General features: G+C 32.8%; 1 protein-coding gene across 1 annotated transcript in view; it reads left to right on the top strand.

The window, feature by feature from the left end:
* The window catches only part of LOC105484657 (zinc finger and BTB domain containing 41), a 51,795-nt gene that overhangs the window by 17,980 nt on the left and 13,700 nt on the right, over positions 1–20,115 (top strand). Inside the window, exons 6-10 of the mRNA XM_011746490.3 lie at positions 2,186–2,315; positions 7,165–7,260; positions 9,010–9,116; positions 10,581–10,686; positions 15,693–15,781. Coding sequence (XP_011744792.1) covers positions 2,186–2,315; positions 7,165–7,260; positions 9,010–9,116; positions 10,581–10,686; positions 15,693–15,781 — 528 coding nt within the window. The remainder of the gene's footprint in view (positions 1–2,185; positions 2,316–7,164; positions 7,261–9,009; positions 9,117–10,580; positions 10,687–15,692; positions 15,782–20,115) is intronic.

Here is a 20,115-nt window from a genome sequence, read left to right as displayed (position 1 = left end):
TTAAAATGGAGTTAATACATACTTCTTAGATACTGTTGTGAGGATTAAAAGAGTTACTGTGTAAGTGCCAAATGTAGAGCCAGGCATGGTTTTCATTCTCTTTCTCTGAATATGTTGTCATTTCAAGTATTATAATTTTCAGTCTTTCCAAGACCTTTGAGAAATAGGGCTTGTGACATAGTAGCTTTGCATTTTGGGCCACTACTATTTCAGAAAATACACCGAATAGAGTATTCTTATGAGTATTTTCTGTGTTTGTGTGTGTACATATGTTTACATATGTATGTATACATGCAAATATAAAATACACAAAGCAATATTTTATATATATATAGAGAGAGAGCTTCTTTTGCATTCCATCTCTATGCTTCTGTTCCCTTGTATCACTGTATACTTTAGATAAGTGCATCATGCAATTTGGTGTATATCACAAGCACTTGGAGACCTTATTAAAATGAATTTCCCAGAGTATCTGATTGAGATAGTTCTAGAGTATGGCCCCAAATTTGTATTTGCGTTTGGAACTTGTACAATTTGCATTTGGTACAAGTTCCCAGGTAGTGCTGGTGCAAATGATCTAGATATTACATTTTGATAACATCTGCTTTAGGTTATTCAAAACAGTACTCATACTGTCTACATTAGGAATATATATTCTGTTAAATCAGGGGGAAAGATATGTAAGTAATGCAATCTGAACAGTTAAAGGAGAAGAATTTTTAATATATATGAATATATATGTGTAAAATTTGTAGTTTGGCTTTTAAAAGTCAGATCTTGGCCAGGCATGGTGACTCACGTCTGTAATCCCAGTACTTTGGGAGACAGAGGTAGGAGGATCACTTGAGCCCAGGAGTTCGAGACCAGCCTGGGCAACCTAGTGAGATGTTGTCTATAAAAATAAATAAATAAATAAAAGAGGAGAGGCTGAAGTGGAAGGATTGCTTGAGCCTGGGAGGTTGTTTAAATAGGTTTAGCCACATGCAAAACTGGATATCCAGTATAGGAAAAAAATGTAGTTGTTGTTTTCTTTGAAGAATCCTCATAAGTAACTGAACATTGAAGAGAATGCTTCATTTCTTCCTTTGCCCAGCTGAAACCTCCAGCTATACATATAGTCATATTTTATTAAAAGTTTTACTAGTAGATATTTCATTCTTTGACTAACCACATATTTTGCATAATAACCTTATTTTGGCACTTGTATTTACTTCACCTTTATTTTTCAGCTATGTAAATACTGACTTTCCTTTTCTCAATGTCTTAGAGCCTTTTTTTGGTTCCGAAGAAGTGGAGAGATTTTTCATAATACTTAACACAGTGCTTGATGTGAATTAAGAATCAATAAATACTTGTTGAATGAGTTAATAAATTAGTAAAATGTTTAGAGCCATGAAAAATGAAATGTTAGAGATTTTAAATGAGAATACGTTAAAGATACTAATGTGTAAAACACATGGAAATTTACCCAGATCTACTGTGGCTACCAAGCAATTTTGCTTATAGTTATGTTTCTGAATTTCAGTGTCTTAATTCTGTTTTCTTTCTATTGTGCTATTATGATTAATTCATTAGAATTGTTTCTTCAGTTTGTCCTTCCATATACTGAGACGTCTTCTTGCAAATATATAGCTTCTGTATTTATTAAACTTCTTTTTTACGCATTCTTTGTCTGTCTTAGATTTTGTCAGTCAGTAGAACCCTGTCTTGTCTCCAGTTGTTTATTTGGTAAAATCATAGTGAAATTCCAAATCCAACTAATGTCAGTATTACTATGAGAGGCCTGGGCTTAATTTTGTACCACCAAATAGAAATATTTCCAAACTATGAACTCTCTTAAGTCCTCCATTTGTTCTTCCAAAGTTTTTTATTACGCACTTTCCCAAAAACTTTAGTGTGCAGCCATTTCTACTTTGTTCCAGTCTGATTTCAAACAAGGAATTGGCCATTTCAATTTGTTAACTCATTAGTTTGTTCAACATTTATTGTCTGTTAGATGCTGAGCCCTATACTTGGTTATAGGGATATGGAAATGTTATTCTAGGAATAAACAACCTAGAAGAGAAATTGCAGTGTATTATGACATATGTGCCAACAGAATAGGCATGAACTTACAGCATACCTATTAAATTTAACTTAGTATCTCCTCTTTAAACTTTAAATGCCCACTTTTTTTCCTTTTTAGGTCCTTTTCCATGTGATATATGTGGTCGCCAGTTTAATGACACTGGAAATTTGAAACGTCATATAGAATGTACTCATGGTGGAAAGAGAAAATGGACTTGCTTTATCTGTGGAAAATCAGTACGAGAAAGGTGAAGAATTATCTGCACACCCAGAAACATCCTAGTACTATCAATGAATATGATTTATAAGCATTAGGGTAACGTAAGACACAACATGCATGAATTGTGCTTTAGTTTGAAATATAAGGAAAAAAGGAATTACACAAATGTTATGGAAGATGATATGGAGTCAAGATTTGCAGGTTTTAGATGGATGATTTAATGTACATATTTTATGTCTTTCTGAAACCCCACTAAAACTAGATTAAGGGTTTTTGTTTGTTTTTTAAAAAGAATAAGCTACAAAGATAGGGACAACAGAAATGTAACAAGAATGACACAAATTTGGAAGCTATAAAACAGATGGATCAGTGGCAATTGACTTAGCAGATCTAAGAAAGACAAACCCCAAAGTGGAAATGCAGAAATGTGAGAACATAGTTTACATCACAGAATCTGTGGCAGTATTAGGTACCTCGGAACTGGGTTGAAGGAGAGGCAGAACAAGGAGCACTAGATTAAAAACTTTAGAAGTTTTAGAACTAATATCATTGGATTCTCTTCCACCATCTACTCATGCCATTGCTAGTAGACACCTGTCCCTCTCCCAAGAGTATTGCTAGACCAAAGTATGCCACATAGCTACATGATGGGGTATATTCTGCATGCTGAAAGCAGTGATCTTCAGGCCTTATCTCTGCAAATATCTTGGCTTTTAGATTTTATTCTCCAGGCAGCAGATCCGAAGTCTGTTTCCTGAAAATCTGAGCACCTAAGGGCAAATGTATTCCCTAACAAGTGGTACATCCAGATCACCTACAGTGAAGGCTGAGTTATCAAGACCATCTATGTCCTTTGCCCTTCTCATCAACTTTTTAGCCTATCATACTTAATCAAGAGCGGATGGTCAAGGATCATGATACATAAGAGGAAAACCTTTAACATAGAAAATAGTTTCCAACACAGAGAAACAGAAAAAAAAAAAGTTTAAGGAAACAGATTATTAAGGAAGAAGAAAATTTCAAAAGAAGTAAACAATTACTTTTTTGCCTCAGTTGAAGATACAGAATCCATTAAATGAGAAAAGCATGATATATAAAAGGATCACTCAAGGAATAATTTAGAGCTCTTAGAAATTCAAAGCATGATGGCCAAAGTATAGACTCAACGAGAGGGTTAAAGGACAAAAAGTAGAGCAAAAGCCAGCAATATAAAATAAGGCCTAGAACATTAAAGGATCAGGCAAGTCTAGCATCTGAATAATAGGAGTTTTAGAAAGAAATAACAGAGAAAATAGAGGGGGAAAAATCACCACTGAAATAATTCAAGATGATTTCCAGAGCTGAAAGGTATGAGTTTGCCAGATAGAAATGACGTATCATATGCTTAGATGAAAATAGACCTGTACCAAGGTACATCACTATGATATTTCAGACATGGGGAACAAAGGGAAGGTTTTCTGTGCTTCTAGAGAGAGAGAAAAGTCACATACATTGATTAGAACTGCTTGGACTTTTAACAACATCAACACTAGAAGTAGGACCATAAAGTAGTACCTGTAAAATTCTGAATGAAAATAATCTTCAACCTAGAGCTCTGTTCTCAACTAACCAATAAAATCTCAAGACAGAATAAAGATATTTTCGTGGTGCCAAAAAATAAGCTTTTAATGTACTCTTTCTCATAAAGCTACTGGGTGTGCTCTACCATTTGGGTGTGCTCCACCAAAATGAGGGAATAAACTCATAAAGAGGAAGACAAGGGAAATAGCTATAACATGGGAGAGAAGCAAAGACAGAACACAGGAGGATGGTGAAAGAAGATCCCAGGATGTCAGGTGTACAGCATATGTAATGGGTGGACTGTTAGTAGTATGACCCAAGACATGATGGGGATTATTGCCACTGTCCCTGCTAGCATGTTTCTTCTTTTAACTAGGGAACAGAATGCTAGAAAGGTCTGATTTCTTACCTGTACTGTGCCTCTGTCTAGTACCTCTGTGTGCTAATAAGGTTCCTACTCTTATACTTTATGCCCTTTTCCTTGATTTAACTGAGGATACTCATTTCATAGAAATGTCTTTTTTCGAGCTCTCCATGAGAATTAGAGGCAGGTCATGGTAAGCTTAGAAGGAAAATATATAGAGCAGCCTACTTATTTTGACTCTATTTCTGCCAGACTTTCAGTAGCTGGTCTATTCTAGCTCTGCCGGATACTTCAAGTATGGTGAAACCTTTGTTTTCCAGTACTTTTCATCACTTTAATTACTGATGTGCCAGAAGGAGCTAGACTCTGATCTGGAGATCCTGTTCGTACTGTCTTCTGGGCCCTTTATCTAATAGTGACAATATTGTTAGGTTTGTGCTTGTTACTCAGGTTTTCAAAAGCATATGATATCTTGTTTAGTTTTTTATTCTTTATATATGTATTATTTCTGAGGGGGGTGGTAAGGAGAATGAGATCAGGGAGGAGTAGGGGTAGACATTCTAAGGTACTAGTAATGTTCTTATTTTGCATATAAGTGTTTACTATTCTTTAAACAGTACTTATAAATTTTTTATACTCTGCAGTATATAAGAGTTTTATAATTAAAAAATGAGAAATGCCATGTTCTTAAAATAGCAGATACTATGGTCAAATAGGAAAGTCAGTATACTATATGAAAACATTTACGCATTGATAAATTATAAAGTTTATTATATATATTATACATTCATTTTTCCCCTTAAAGATCTTTCTGTAAAAAGAAAAAGCAAACAAGGCAAAACAAGAATCCCAAAGATAACCTTTCTATCTTTTACTACAACTATTTAATAGGTAGAGATCTGGGAATATCTTTAGGGATATTTTCCTCAAAGCTGGGTATAGCTACAGACTGTCATATTGGTGGGCCTTATAGAAGAGCACCATCTACTGGCAAAACTCTACTTTTATTTCAGATTCATCCTTTAAACTTACTAGGTATGAGATTGAAATAAAAACCAAGTACAGTCATGCGCTGCTTAATGATAGGGCTATGTTTGGAGAAAAGCATTGTTAAGCAGTTTTGTCATCACGCACATATAAAGTGTACTTATGCAAACCTAGATGGTATAGCCTACTACACATGTAGGCTATGTGGTTTAGCCAGCCTATTGCTCCCAGGCTACAAACCTGTATAGCATGTTACTGTACTGAATATTGTAGACAATTGTAACACAGTGGTAAGTATTGATATATTTAAACATACTTAAGCATAGAAAAAGTACTGTAAAAATGGTATAAAATATAAAAAAGAATATATGTATTTGTGTAGGTTACCAATCATGAGTGGAGCTTGCAGGACCAGAAGTTTCTCTAGGGGAGTCAGTGAGTGAGTGGTGACTGAATGTGAAGGCCTCAGGCATTACTGTACACTAATGTAGACTTTATAAACACTGTACATTTAGGTTTCACTAAATGTATTAAAAATTTTTTCCCTCAAATTAACAGCAGCTTACTGTAACATTTTTATTTTATAAACTTTTGATTTTTTCAACTTTCTTATTTATAGTAACACTTAGCTTAAAACACAATTGTACAGCTGTGTAAAGATATTTTATTTTATATAAGCTTTTCTGTATTTAAAAAAATTTTTTTTGTTTTACTTTTTAAACTTTTTTTGGTTAAAAACAAAAGACACAAACACAAACATTAGCCTAGGCCTACGCCAGGTCAGGATTGTCAGTATCACTGTCTTCCACCTGCACATCTTGTCCCACTGGAAGGTCTTCAGGAGCAGTATATGCATAGAGCTGTCATGTCCTATGGTAACAATGCCTTCTTAGAGAATACCTCTCGAAGGACTTGCCTGAGGCTGTTTTACAGTTAGCTTTCTTTTTTTTAATAAGTAGAAGTAGTACACTCTAAATAATGATAAAAAGTATAGTAAATACATACCAGTAACATAGTCGCTTATCATTATCAAGAATTACGTACTGGACACAATTGTATGTGCTATACTTACATATAATTGGCAATGTAGTAGGTTTGTCTACAACAGCATCACCACAAACATGTGAGTAACGTATTGTGCTATGATGCCACTAGGTTATAGGAATTGTGTAGCTCCGTTGTAATCTTATGGGACAACATTGTTTATATGGTCTGTCATTGATTGAAATGTCATTATACAGTACATGACTATAGTAGTGATAGCTAAAAGCCTGCAGAGGTCAGTCATATTTCCCTTTTGCTTTATTTCCCCTTAAAATAACTTTGTCCATTATTACTCAGCACTTTAGATATGTGGGGAAGCTTTGAAGGTTAGAACTGTAGGAATTGCTAGTGATGTACTTTGAGGAGTAATGGTTTCATAGTAGCCCATCCAGGGCCAGTGGGGCTGGAAGACTTAGGAACAGCAATAATTATATTCTGTATATAGGTTTCTTTTTCACATCAGCACCTGGAAGTTAGAAATACCTACAACATTTTATTTGCTTTACAACATTTTTTCAACAAATACTAAGCACATATTTGGAAGAAATAGTACTGATAAACTGGATTACTTCAATATTATTAAGCCCTCTCTATCAAAATTCAGATCAATTTAATTCAGTGTCATAATGAGCATTTTAAAATTATACTTCTTGAAAGTCTGCTTTACTTGTATAATTAAATCTCTGAGCAAACCAATGGCAAATGAGGCTGAAGTATTTTTTGTTTTTAAGGAGAGAGAGCTATAATGAGCATGTTTATATACTAGTGAGAATAGTAAAGGACAAAATTATTGTAGGAGAAAGAGGAGAGAATTGTCATAATATCAGTTAGCTTGAATACCTTTCTAGTAAGTTTTCCACAAATCTATTTACTATATACACTGGCATTTTAAAAATCTTTGAATATACATATTTTAATGCAGAACTACTTTGAAAGAACATTTGAGAATCCATAGTGGAGAAAAGCCTCACCTTTGTAGTATTTGTGGGCAAAGTTTTCGTCATGGAAGTTCATATAGGTAAGTAAAACCATTTTTTCCCTTTATTAAGATGGAATTATATCTCTATTTTAGTTCTATTTTCTTATTACTTTGTTGAATTGAAACATTTCTTAGTCCTTATGATATGCAAAGTTGTGCAGAAACTTTACTGTTTGGATTTTTTTTTTTTTACTAAACATTTTATTATCTTTATTCTGTGGTATAAAATATTATTAAATATTTTCTCACACCAAGTTTGCAGAAGGCTTTACTAAGGCATTATTTAAATATTTATTTCATTACTTTTCTCTGAATGAAAATTCAGTTAAACTTAGTGCATTTCTCCACTCTTTACTATCAAAGAATATTTTAATATAAAAGTAAGGCAAAACAAAAATCTCCCTATTCTCAATTTTCAAAAGTCTTTTGTGCATTAATAATGATTATAACTTATTTAGTTATTTTTATGGTTGAATCCTTGACCATATTTGCAGTTTATGAAAAGTTTTTTCTAAATAAATAATAATGTAACTAATTCTGAAATGTGTGTACAATTTTAATTTTTATTAAATTGTTCTTATATATAAGGCTTTAATGTATACACTTTCATTTATTGTTTATCTTGTTTTAAGTTTAAATTGAATACTTCTCCTTTAGAGGTAGTCTAGTCAGTTGGTCTTGGTAAAATCAACACTTATTTTGGCAATTTGCAAAGGAAAGCTATTCCTTTCATTAGAATATGTAGAGAGATGGAGGCTCCAGAGATAAAATTCATTCAAGTTAAACTAATCTTAATAATCTAAGCCTTTTATACTGTCTTTGGGTGACTATAAAATGGGCCCCATTTTGTTCTATTGGTGTGAAGAAAAGCAGTAAAATGTAATTTTCATGAAGTGGAGTTCTTATAAAAGATAGAAAATGATTAAATATCAGTTTGTGGTTGATAACAATTATCTAGAATAGGGCAAATTCTCCATTATTTGCTGTATTACTCTGTTTTCACACTGCTATAAAGACATACCTGAGACTGGGTAACTTATAAAGAAAAAAGGTTTAATTGACTCATAGTTCCGCATGACTGGGGAGGCCTCAGGAAACTTACAATCATGGAGGAATATGAAGGGCAAGCAAGGCACGTCTTACCTAGGTGAAGCAGGAGAAGGAGAGAGTGGGGGCAACTACTAACACTTTTAAAGCATCAGACCTTGTGAGAACTCACTGACTGTCACAAGAACAGCATGGGGAAACTGCCCCCAAGATCCAGTTGCCTGCCACCAGGTCCCTCCTTCAATATGTGGGGATTACAATTTGAGATGAGATTTGGGTGGGAACACAGAGCCAAACCATATCATTTACTGTATCGTTTGCTATCATGATATGCTTAGTCACTTGTACACTTACTTCATTTGTCTGATTCTAATTCCTTTCTGATTACTACACTTTTGATATTTTTGAGTCTTGGTCAGTCAGCTAAATAATAACCTTAGACATTTGATAGATTCAGTGAACCAGATTTAGGATCTAATATGATGGGAAGGAATAATGTTGAGAAGTGGTTTGAGCATATACAAATGTTGAAATGCTTTCTTGAAAGAGATGAGTAGGGACCTGGGGTCAGGTGGTAAAAGACTGAAAAGGACTCTGAAGGTCATAGAAATAAAGCCAATAATGTATGAGTAGTTGAGTAGACAGCCCAGTTTTCATTGTTTATTCATCATTTATTCATTATTGAGCTTTTCCCTTCTGTGTCACCAGTTTTAATGGTGTTCAATTTTTTTTTCTTTACAGACTTCACTTACGAGTACATCATGATGATAAAAGATATGAGTGCGATGAATGTGGAAAAACATTTATCCGTCATGATCACCTTACAAAGCACAAAAAAATACATTCAGGTATACCGTGTTTTGTAATGCTAGTTCCAAAATCCTTTTTAAATACCTGAAAAGAACATAATACTTTTTAAATACCTGAAAAGAACATCATATGATGTTATGTTTATGTTGGCTATAAGTTTAATAATTTGGTTTATGCTCGTCACTTCTTTGTAATTCTGGTTCTAAAACATTTTTTAAAAACATCCAAAAGGGACATAATTTTATGACATAGTCACTGTAATTTTAATTATTTGGTTGCCCTTTGTGACTGTAAAGTGTAGTTTAAAGTTTAATTTTAAATAAATTCTCAAAATTTGCATTTTGCATATTACATGGATATATCTAATAATTGCTATTGACACTTCCCTAAAGGGAGAAGCTGTGATAATATTTCTGATTTTGATTGGATTTGAGAAGTTGGTGAAACTTACATGTTAAAAGGGAAATGATTAAAATTGGGTGTTAAAAGTATGTTATAGTGAATTTTGAAACTCTGTTTTTGGAGAAGAGTACCTTAATAATCCTGACCAATTTCAGATCTTTATACTGTATAATTTTTATATTCTGGGGATTTCTTTCGTATTTTCCTCTCAGATTGATGTTCAGGAAGTGCTAAGAGAGCCAACTCTGTGAGCACAATAATGGGAAAGAGCCATCTCTATGAGCACGGTAGAACAGGTGATTATTATTATTATTTTAAACATAATTTTTGAATATAAAGTATGCAACAGATAGTAATTATTTTCTGAAATGATCTCAGTGAGGTAGGTTGCAGTTGTTATCACCACTTCTAAGATATACTAAAAATCAGATGACTTTTTCCATTGGAATTATGCCTTTTTATTTTTAGGAGGAGAATTCTTAATTTCTAACTCAGAGGCCACATGCCTTAATTGCACACTGGTATTGAGACAGTGATTGTTTTTTTTAAACCAAGCCTTTGTAAGTAAATGTAAGAATAGAGATGAGAAATTGGACTTACGTCGAATTTTTCATTATATTTATATTTTGGCTCATTGCAAACATAAGAAATCCTCACAGATGAAAAATCTTTTAAAAGTACAAAGATCTGAAAATATTTGGGTCCTTTTTATAAACAGTAAGACAGCCTCATCTTAATGTGTATCAATTTGAGGTGTTTGATATATATATATATATATTTTTTTTTTTAAATGCCTAAGTTTTGAAGTAGTTTCATTTATCTTGCTCTGTTACGTTGAAAGGTATGATTTGAAGTATACAGCAAAAGGCTATTGATTCCTTTTCCAAGCGGGGAAAAGATTCACATCCATGAAATTAAGCATAAATTTTTGAAGAAAGTTATTTGAGTAAGGAATATAGAGCAAATAGTGCAGAATAAAATGTGGCTTTACTTTCCTGTTATATTTGACATCATGTGATCTTACTGTTTGATAGTTTGTTTCTGGGGATAAAAACCTGAAAGGTATATTATAATCAAAATATTTGGGTCTTTATTTTAAGGTGAAAAAGCTCATCAGTGTGAAGAATGTGGAAAATGTTTTGGTCGTAGGGATCATCTCACTGTTCATTACAAAAGTGTACACCTTGGAGAGAAAGTGTGGCAAAAGTAAGTGAAAAAGCAAAATGTTTCATAATTTACATTGCCTAAGTCTCTGAGGAAAGTTGTAACTTTTTAAATTTACTTTGTTTAATTGAAGTTAGGTTAACCAGTTGTTTTTCTCTACATTCTGTAGCATCTCTATGGACCTAAAAGAATTCAGCAAGCATATTTTTTCCTCCTTGTTTTCAGTTAATTCAAAGGCCAGGGAGGTGACATGCAAGTTAACAATAATTAATAAAAAATCTTAGCATTTGGTTGCTGAGGCTCTTTGAGAGCTAAATATACTGACTATATATTATACTTAATAAGACAGCAATTGTTAGGAAATGTTTGCAGTCAGAATTTAAACTTGTTTCTAATCATACTAAGCATTTAAAATATTATTTTATTTAAAGGTGGTATGTGCTATCTTGAACATCAGCTTTTTAATATAATTTAGATATCCAAGTTTAACTGAGGTTAGTTGCTAAGTGTAAAACGTTCAAATAATTCATGTTTTTGGATTAGGCATTTGGGCAAATGATAAATAACAGACATGTTCTAAAGTGCCAAGAGACTTAACTTAATAGTCCTGCGCATGATTAGCAAAATGTACATAGTATATATAAATGTAGTAAATCAAAGACCAATTTAAAGAGTAGTAGAAAGTGTTGATTTGTAATCATTTTTTACATTTTCATGTGTTGGTTTATTTATTATTTATTTCATTAATTTTGTTCGATGATTCACTCATTGAATCAATGTATTCACTGAACTCTTGTATTTTGTATATGTAAGGAATGATAGTATTTGCTGGGATATAAAGATATACTGTTTAAAAAAGGAAATAGTAACTTCAATTCATTGTGCAGATAGACTTAAAACTACAGGCTCACTTACTCCAAAGGTCCTGTAACTTTTTTTCTTCATGATTTCTTTATAACCTTACAAATTATTTGGCTTTTAGATATATAAATTATATAATAATATAATATGAATATATTTTAATATATTAATATATCTTAATATAAATTATAATGTAAGATAATATAAAATATAACTTATTTAAATAAATAATTTGAATCATTAGAAATAAGACATTTTCAAATATTAATTCATTTGCTATCATATGCTAACATAAATAGTGATTTTTTAAGAAATAACTACAAAACAAAATATTAAAAGAGCAACATTATTTTACATTTTTATAAATCTCTCATGGCTTAATAGAAGACTGCAGCATTGTCATAGCTGTTGTGATATGTTATGTTGGTTGAAGCAATGAAGAAAACCTAGCCTTACATAGATATGTAGTTTGAAAAAAGAGGAATATTGTTAATAGTCTTCTCAGGTAATTATAGATATTCCTCTTTATTACTACACTAAAGCTAAACAAGTGGTAGTTTCCTAAAGGTAGTTGTAAGGTGGAATGTGAAACAGGATTAATGAGGTTTTCACACTCTATTACATTCAATCTCTTGGTCTCTTATACATTGAATGGATTTTTTTTTACCATGCATAATTTTGTAAGATCATGTGTTTGTTATTGAGAAAATATGGGCTCACTGAGTTATGCAGATTTTCCAAATGTTAGCACATTTCACAGCATACTATTAACAGATCACATTTGTTAATATTGCCTCCAGTCTCTCAGAAAGAAGTACTGGAAAGCTGTCAAGATCACAGTGGTAAATACAAGTATTCCAAAGTTCTAATATTAGCTTGAAAGCTCAGATTTTATCATTGATAGCAAACATTGTCGGCTGTTTGTCTTGAAGTGACCAGCTCACTTCATTTCATTTTTGAGAGGTGCTTTTCCTTGAGATAACCATCATGTTTTGGTATATAGTAGAAGTGCTTCATGTGTACTTCTCATTTTATCAGAGAATATTTAAAAGGCCAAGGCCTGAAAGGGCAAAATATAGTAAAATCAGTAATCTTACTCTTTCATTACATTTTTTTCTTTTTGTGAGTATATGGTAGTAAAGAATACAATTATTAGTAAATTTTAATACTACTGCTTTACTTAGAGCTAAGTAAGATACTAGCAGTGTACCAGCAGTTTACCCACTGTTCCGTTTGCATCGTAGTGTCAATGTCAGCATAGTTAAAAAGGCAGATAATGTCTTATTATTTTGAAAAAAATGTTGATCTTGTGGACCCTGTGAAAGGAGTTTTGGGACCTACCATCACCTTTTATTTAACAGGCATGTGGCCCTGTTGGCTGGCCTAGATAATTGAGGAACTAGAATCTGTAGACTCTACTTTTTTGCGAAGACTGGCTAATGGTGGTAGATCTAGAATATGGAGCCCTATGTATCATTTTGTGGAACTTGTGCTTCATTCTACATGTTAACAAGCCAATGAAAATTTTAAACAAAGGAGTGACACTGCTGGATTTGTATTTTAGGTATATCGCTTTTACTGATGTATGGAGGTTGGATTTGTGATGGATAAGTCCAGAGGCAAGTATATCAACCAGTTAGACAGCTGTTATAATCTGAGAAAAAGATAATGAGGGACTAAAGTCAGGAGTTGCATTAGTAATGAAAAGTGATATTTATTTGAAAAACATTTAGGCCCTTGTTAGCAATACTTCATGATTGACTTCGGGGAGTAAGGGAATAAGGGCAGTCATAGATGATTTCTATTTGCAAGCCTGGGTGGATGATTCCAGCCACTGAGATAAGAGAATAGAAGAGATGATTAACTTATAGAGGGAAATGATGAATTGTTTGGTGTTTATTGACTTTGAGATGCTCAATATAAATTGTCAACATAAAATTTGATGGATAGTAGTCTAAATCTCAGGAATGAAGTTTGGGCTATGGATAAAGATTAAAGGTTGTGAGCATATCAAAGAGTGCTAAGGATTAACACCCCTCCAACCAATTATTTTTCTAATCTTTGCTTCTAAACTTTTTTATGGTGACTACTTCAGTAACCACTTCTTCACATTCCAGTCAGTGTGGCAATCTGACCTCTGATCTTATTCTGCTCAAACAGTTATCAGTATGACTTCTTTGTTGCCGAATCCAATAGGCATTTTTAAGTTCTTTTTTTACTGACATCTCTGCTTCAGTTGGAATTGTTTATGCTCTCCTTCCTTGAAAATCTATATGGCTTAGCATCCATGTGATAATGACAAGATATATTTTCATAGGGTCTTAGCCATGCAAGGCCCTACAGAATTTATCCTAAGTCCACTGTGAGGAAGTTAAAGTGTTTTGTGCATATTTGTGTTGAAAATATCACTTTGTTCATAGTATAGAGCAAGGTTTCTCAGCCCAAACACTGTTGACATTTTGGACCAAGTAATTCTTTTCCTGTGTGTTGTAGGATATTTGTCAATATGCATGACTTCTACCCATTATATGCCAGTAGCACTTATTCTCCTATACCCAGTTGTGAAAAACAAAAACGTCTTCAGGCATTGCCACATGTTTTATGGGGGCAAAACTGCCCCCAGTCGAGTACTGCTTCCTCTTTCTCTATGTGCCCATGTATCTCTGTTTATATTTACCATGGATATGAATGGAATAAGGTAGACCAAGCATTATTCCATAACTCCTGGTTAGGAGTCTTTTGCCAGGGTTATTTACTGACAACCTCAATTCACAAAATCCAAATTATCTGTGTAAATGTTTGTTTCAGGAGTTTGACACCAGCCTGGGCAACAAAGTGAGACCCTGTCTCTACAAAACAATAAAAGAAAATAAATTATCTGGGTGTGGTGGCATGTACCTGTAGTCTCAGCTACTCAGGAGGCTGAGGCAGAAGAATAGCTTGAGCCTAGGAGTTCAAGGCTGCAGTGAGCTATTATGATGCCGCTGCACTGCAGTCTGGGTGACAGACCAAGACCCTGTCTCTAACGAAAATAAAAACAACCATCTGTTTCATCAAGTAGAATTAAGTTCCTATAGGAGAGTCCTTTGCATGTTGTCTTATAAATGTTGGGTTGGATAAATTGAAAAATGAGGGACATTTGAAATCCTAGGCATAGTATGTTGCTATTTCGTATTGGTAACAATGTTCTAAACATTTCCAGTAAAACTCAATGGGTATGTTAAGAGCAAACTGTTTTACAGAAGATTAAGTAGCCCAAGTTTGATTTAATTATTTTGCCATGTATTCATTCCATATGAATTGCTTCCAAGGTGAGATGATGTGGCTTTCTCAATAACTGCCACTTAAATAATAATTATTTTATAAATATCTCAAATTATCACAATAAAATTTTCAGTTGAGAACTGTTAATTCAGACACTTCTTAGGCACTATGCTGTGGTGCTTACTAAGTTAATTTTTTTGGTAACTTATTGCTTTATTTCTGTCTAATATTTTATAATAAAAATAAAGGACTAATTTCATTTTTAAATTTAGGTATAAAATTTATTTTATTTATAAGTTCAAATTTACAATTTTTTGTTAGGACACAAACCGATGAGAGCAATTTTACCCTTTTGATAAATGCAGGTTTTGAAATTGCTGCAGATGCTTTTTAATTAGCCTGAGCATCTATTTTTTAAATTTAGTTAAGGTGTAATTTACAGAAAGTGAAATTCATTCTTTTTAGTGTATAATTCTGCAAGTCATGTAATCATCACCACAATTAAGATATGGAATAGTTTCGTCACCACAAAATTTCTGCCATGTCCCTTTCTAGATAGCTCTTCATTTCCCCTTTATGCCACTCTTGATCTGTTTCTATCCTTACAATTTTTCTTTTTGTATATTTGGATAGCTAGTAATAATAAAAGTTCAGTGACTTAAAGCAGTTGAAAATCTACGGACCTCTTTTTATAGATTCGTTTGTTGGATGTAACTGGAAGAGGAAGAACCAGAGGCAAGCTCAACACATTAAAAGTATTTCCATGTTTCTTTGGAGTTTTTTACTTTGTTAATGTGAGAATAATATATATAGTTGTAAATGAATTTGCAACTTATTTTCATTATGTTAGTTATTAATATAATTGTTAATATTGTCAGTTATTAAAATTATATTGAAAAGCTCAAATCTTTTTATTTTCTTAGATATAAAGCAACATTTCATCAATGTGATGTTTGTAAGAAAATTTTTAAAGGCAAATCAAGTCTGGAAATGCATTTTCGAACGCATTCAGGTAAATTTTAATGGGTAGTTCATATATATATATATAAAAAAAAATGTGTAATCAGAAGTAAAATATAGGCATTTAAACTTTGTTGTTCTTGGTTAAATTTCTTTGGATTTCCCCATTAAGAGTATTACTTATTATGTTGAAGTTCATGCCCTGATTGAACAATATACTCATCTTCTATTCTCTGTTATGTAAGCTTCAATACTTTTAAATATTTTATAAAACTTGAGAAAAATTCATCCATAGGATATTTAATTTTTGTAATTTTCCCTTTTCTGATTGTCTTACGGTTCTTCTTTATTTCGCTTTCTGAAGGCTTTCCTTAAGTCTTCAGATTAAATTCCTTGTTATCTTTTATTCTCTTCTCTTTTCAAAGAGTAATGCAAATATGACCTCATTGTCTTGTTTACCAAGTTACCATCGTGTCGTTTTCCTTTTTACATAGCCAGTCATGATTTATAGGTAGTTATATTAGAATGCTTTGCGTCAGCTACCTTCCAGAAGTTGTCATTTTTGAAATCTTTCCTTTTTCTCCCTTGGGAATGTTACTACAGTTTGAAATACAGAATATGTTAGATTCTTTCTTATATATTGTCTGAAGCCTTGTTTGCCTTTACATATAAATTAACATTTTTAAAACCTTGTTTTCCTTAAGAAACAAACCCATTTATGTATTTATGCCTGCTTTGTTTTATATTCAATTCGGATTTTGTCAAGCTGCTATTCTGGAAGAGAAAAATAAGTGATTTCATAAATATTAGAATGGTAAATAACTGAATTTGGGCAATATTAGTAGCAAATAGTTGCAGTAAAGGATTTACTACTGATACAGTGCTGCTGTTAAAAGCAAAGTTAGACACCCCTCCAAAAAAAAAAAAAAAAGGCATAATTTGGGGGAGCATAAATAAAAGTGTAAAATGAGGAAACAAACTTAATGGTATCTTCCATATCTTTTGCAAATAATTAACCTAAAGAACTCATGACTTGAAAGAGATGGTGAACTTATAGAAAGTTAATTTCAAACCATAAATGATTTAAGAATTGTGTACAACTTCAAGAATTTTTCCAGAGTAGAAATTTAGTGCTGGCTATGTTGCATTGAAATTTTTAAAAACACTGATTTATAGTTATTGGTTGGTAGCCAGGGACAGTGTGGAACATCAATCTCTGGATATTTCACAGTTAATTGGAATTAGAAGACAAGTCTCTCTGTCCTTTGAAAATTGAGGACATGGCCCGGAACTGTGGCTCACACCTGTAATCCCAGCACTTTGGGAGGCCGAGATGGGCGGATCAGGAGGTCAGGAGACCAAGACCATCCTGGCTAACACGGTGAAACCCGTCTCTACTAAAACTACAAAAAATTAGCCGGGCGTGGTGGTGGGCGCCTGTAATCCCAGCTACTCGGGAGGCTGAGGCAGGAGAATGGCGTGAACCCAGGAGGCGGAGCTTACAGTGAGTCTAGATCCCGCCACTGCACTCCAGCCTGGGCGACAGAGTGAGACTCCGTCTCAAAAAAAAAAAAAAAAAAATTGAGGACATGAGCTCTGTGATGGAATAAGACAAAGACTATGGCTGTTATGAAATGAGAGGGAACAATATTAGAAGGCAAGAGTCAGCAAATACTTGTTGAGGGCTAGATAGTAAATGTTTTAGGCTTTGCAAGCTAATAGTCTCTGTCACAATCCTTCAGCTCTGCTGTTGTGGTTTGAAAGCAGCCACAGACATTGTGTAAGCAGATGAAGCATGCCTGTGTTCCAATAAAACTTTATTTACCAACTCCCAATCTAAAGTGACCAACAGTCTACCCAGACAGGACTTCACAGAGTGGCTTTTGCAAGAAATGGTCGCCATGTTCCCAAGTCCATTTTTGAGATTTATAGGTTCAGAAACTCAATTTTATCTGTGCATTGAGAGTTGTAAGTATTGTGAATAATTCTTCACAGTAAATACTGGGAATAGATTAGCCAGAATGTCATTAATTTACATTCTAGAAAATGAGATATTAATGTTTACTAGCTAGGGTGTCTTTATCAAGGAAGCAGAATTGCTGAGTTTATTAATCAGAAGGAAAATTGCCAAATGTAGAGATAGAGTAAAATTAGATAGTAATTTTGTGGAATAGTTTATCTAGGAAATGGTGAAGGATTTTGAACCATCCTTACCCTCAGCAGGTGACCAGAAAAATTTTGTTCTTCAGATTTTTTTTCCTTAGTTAGGATACTCTTAGTTCATTATTTATAAATATTGCTAAATTTTTGGTTTTTAGAATTTACTTAGACTTCCTCTATATCTTTTTTTTCTTCTATTAGTATGTCTTTTCTCCATATCCTCATCTGGAGAAACAATAAGATGTGTTTGTTTCAGTTTTGGCCAGTTCAGTACACCTAATTGCTTCAGATGAGTATGTACAATCAGTGCATATCCTAGGGCTTGTGAAGAGTTTGGCACTCAATAAATATTAGTTGAGTAAATAAATTTATTATGTTCTCCTATGACTCTTCTCTAATTTCTTTGATTTTTAAACCACACAGTTAGATAAATTAGTTGGAAAATATATATAAGATTTTCTTCTACAGATAGCTTTTTCTAATCATGAGTTTTGTTTGTTCAATCTTCAGAATGTAGTGATTACATCTATTCTTGAACAGTTGTCTTGATGAAACATATTCATTAAATTGGCATAAAGATGACCACAAATTTAGGACTTGATTTTAATGTTGACTGATTTCTTTATTCAAGGTGAATTTTCTTTCTAAGCTTTTTTTTAATTGAAGTATAGCACACAAGTGCACAAATCTCAAACAGCTCAATTAATTTTTATGAATGAATCCATCAATGTAGCCACTACTCAGATCAAGATATAAAATACTACCAAGATTTCAGAAGGATTCTCTATGGCTCCTCCCAGTCAGTAACCTCCTTGCAAAGATAATGACTATTTTGATTTATATTAATAGCACCAAAAATTAATTTTATTTGAACTTCATGTAAATGGAATCATGTAATATGTAATCTTTTTTTCCGGATTCTTAATATTAAGTGTGGATTCCGTTATGACAGTAATTTGTTTCTTTTCATTTTCATCTTCATATGACCGTTACAATTTATTCATTCTACTTTTATGGATACTTGGTTTATATTTGCTTGGTTCTCTTATGAATAAAGCTGCTGTGAACATCCTTGTCCATGTCTTTTCATACACATATGCATTCTTTTCTCTTGTATATATTCATGGCCCTAGGATTCCTGGCTCATAGGATATGCATATGTTCTACTTCAGTAGATACTACTAAGTAGTTTTTCAAAGTAATTATGTCAGTTTATACCACCACCAGCCATGTATGAAAATCTCAGTTGCTTCACATTTTCATCAACATTTGATACTGTTTTGTTTTTGTTTTTTTGTTTTTTTTTTGTTGTTGTTTTTTTTTTAATCCATCTGATAGATACGTAACACTATCTGAGAGTGGCTTCGGCTTGCACTTCTGTGATGAGTATTGATGTTGAGGACCTGTTGTTGTGCTCATTGGCCATTTGGGTATCTACTTTTATGGAATACTAAATTAATTCTTGTACTTATTTTTAAAAATTAGAGTGTCTATCTTTTTCTAATGGATTTGTAGATATTCTTTCTACGTTCCGGATATATATATATATATATTACAGATATCTTCTCCTCTATGACTTACCTTTTCACTCTTAATGATGTCTTTTGATGAACAAAGATTTTGAATTTTAAAGACGTCATGTATCATTTTTTTCTTTATAGTTCTTTTGTGTTTTCTTTAAGAAGCTTTTGCTCAACCCAAGGTCATTAATATTTTTTGCTGTTACCTTATAGACGATTTATTTTAACTTTCATATCTAGATCCATGAACTTTCTATAATTTGCTTTTGTGTTTGTTATTAGGTAAAGGTGAAAGTTCTTTTTTTAACATATGGTTATCCAGTTGCTTTAGCACTATTTTTTGGAAAGATGATCCTTTCTCACTACATTTCATTGGCATATTGTTGTAAATTAAGTGATCATATATGTGTGCTTTATTTGCCAACTTGTTATTTTCAAATGTGTTTATTATTTTTGTCTGTTTGTATTTTTATATAAATTTATAAATAGTCTGTTAATTTCCACACACAAAAATACTTGCTGTGAATTATTGGAATTTCATTGAACCTGTGGTCAACTTTTCCTTAATTGATTTTCTTTACAACAGCATAACATCCAGTCTGTGAACACCTCCATTAATTTGTTTAGATTTTTTTCAAAGACGTTTTGTGGTTTCTAGTGTAGCTATCTTACACATTTTGCATTACATTTATACCTAGGCATTTGA

The sequence above is a fragment of the Macaca nemestrina genome, chromosome 1, assembly GCF_043159975.1.
Source record: "Macaca nemestrina isolate mMacNem1 chromosome 1, mMacNem.hap1, whole genome shotgun sequence".
Classification (NCBI taxonomy): Eukaryota; Metazoa; Chordata; class Mammalia; order Primates; family Cercopithecidae; genus Macaca; species Macaca nemestrina.
This window is presented reverse-complemented; position numbering and strand designations above follow the sequence as displayed.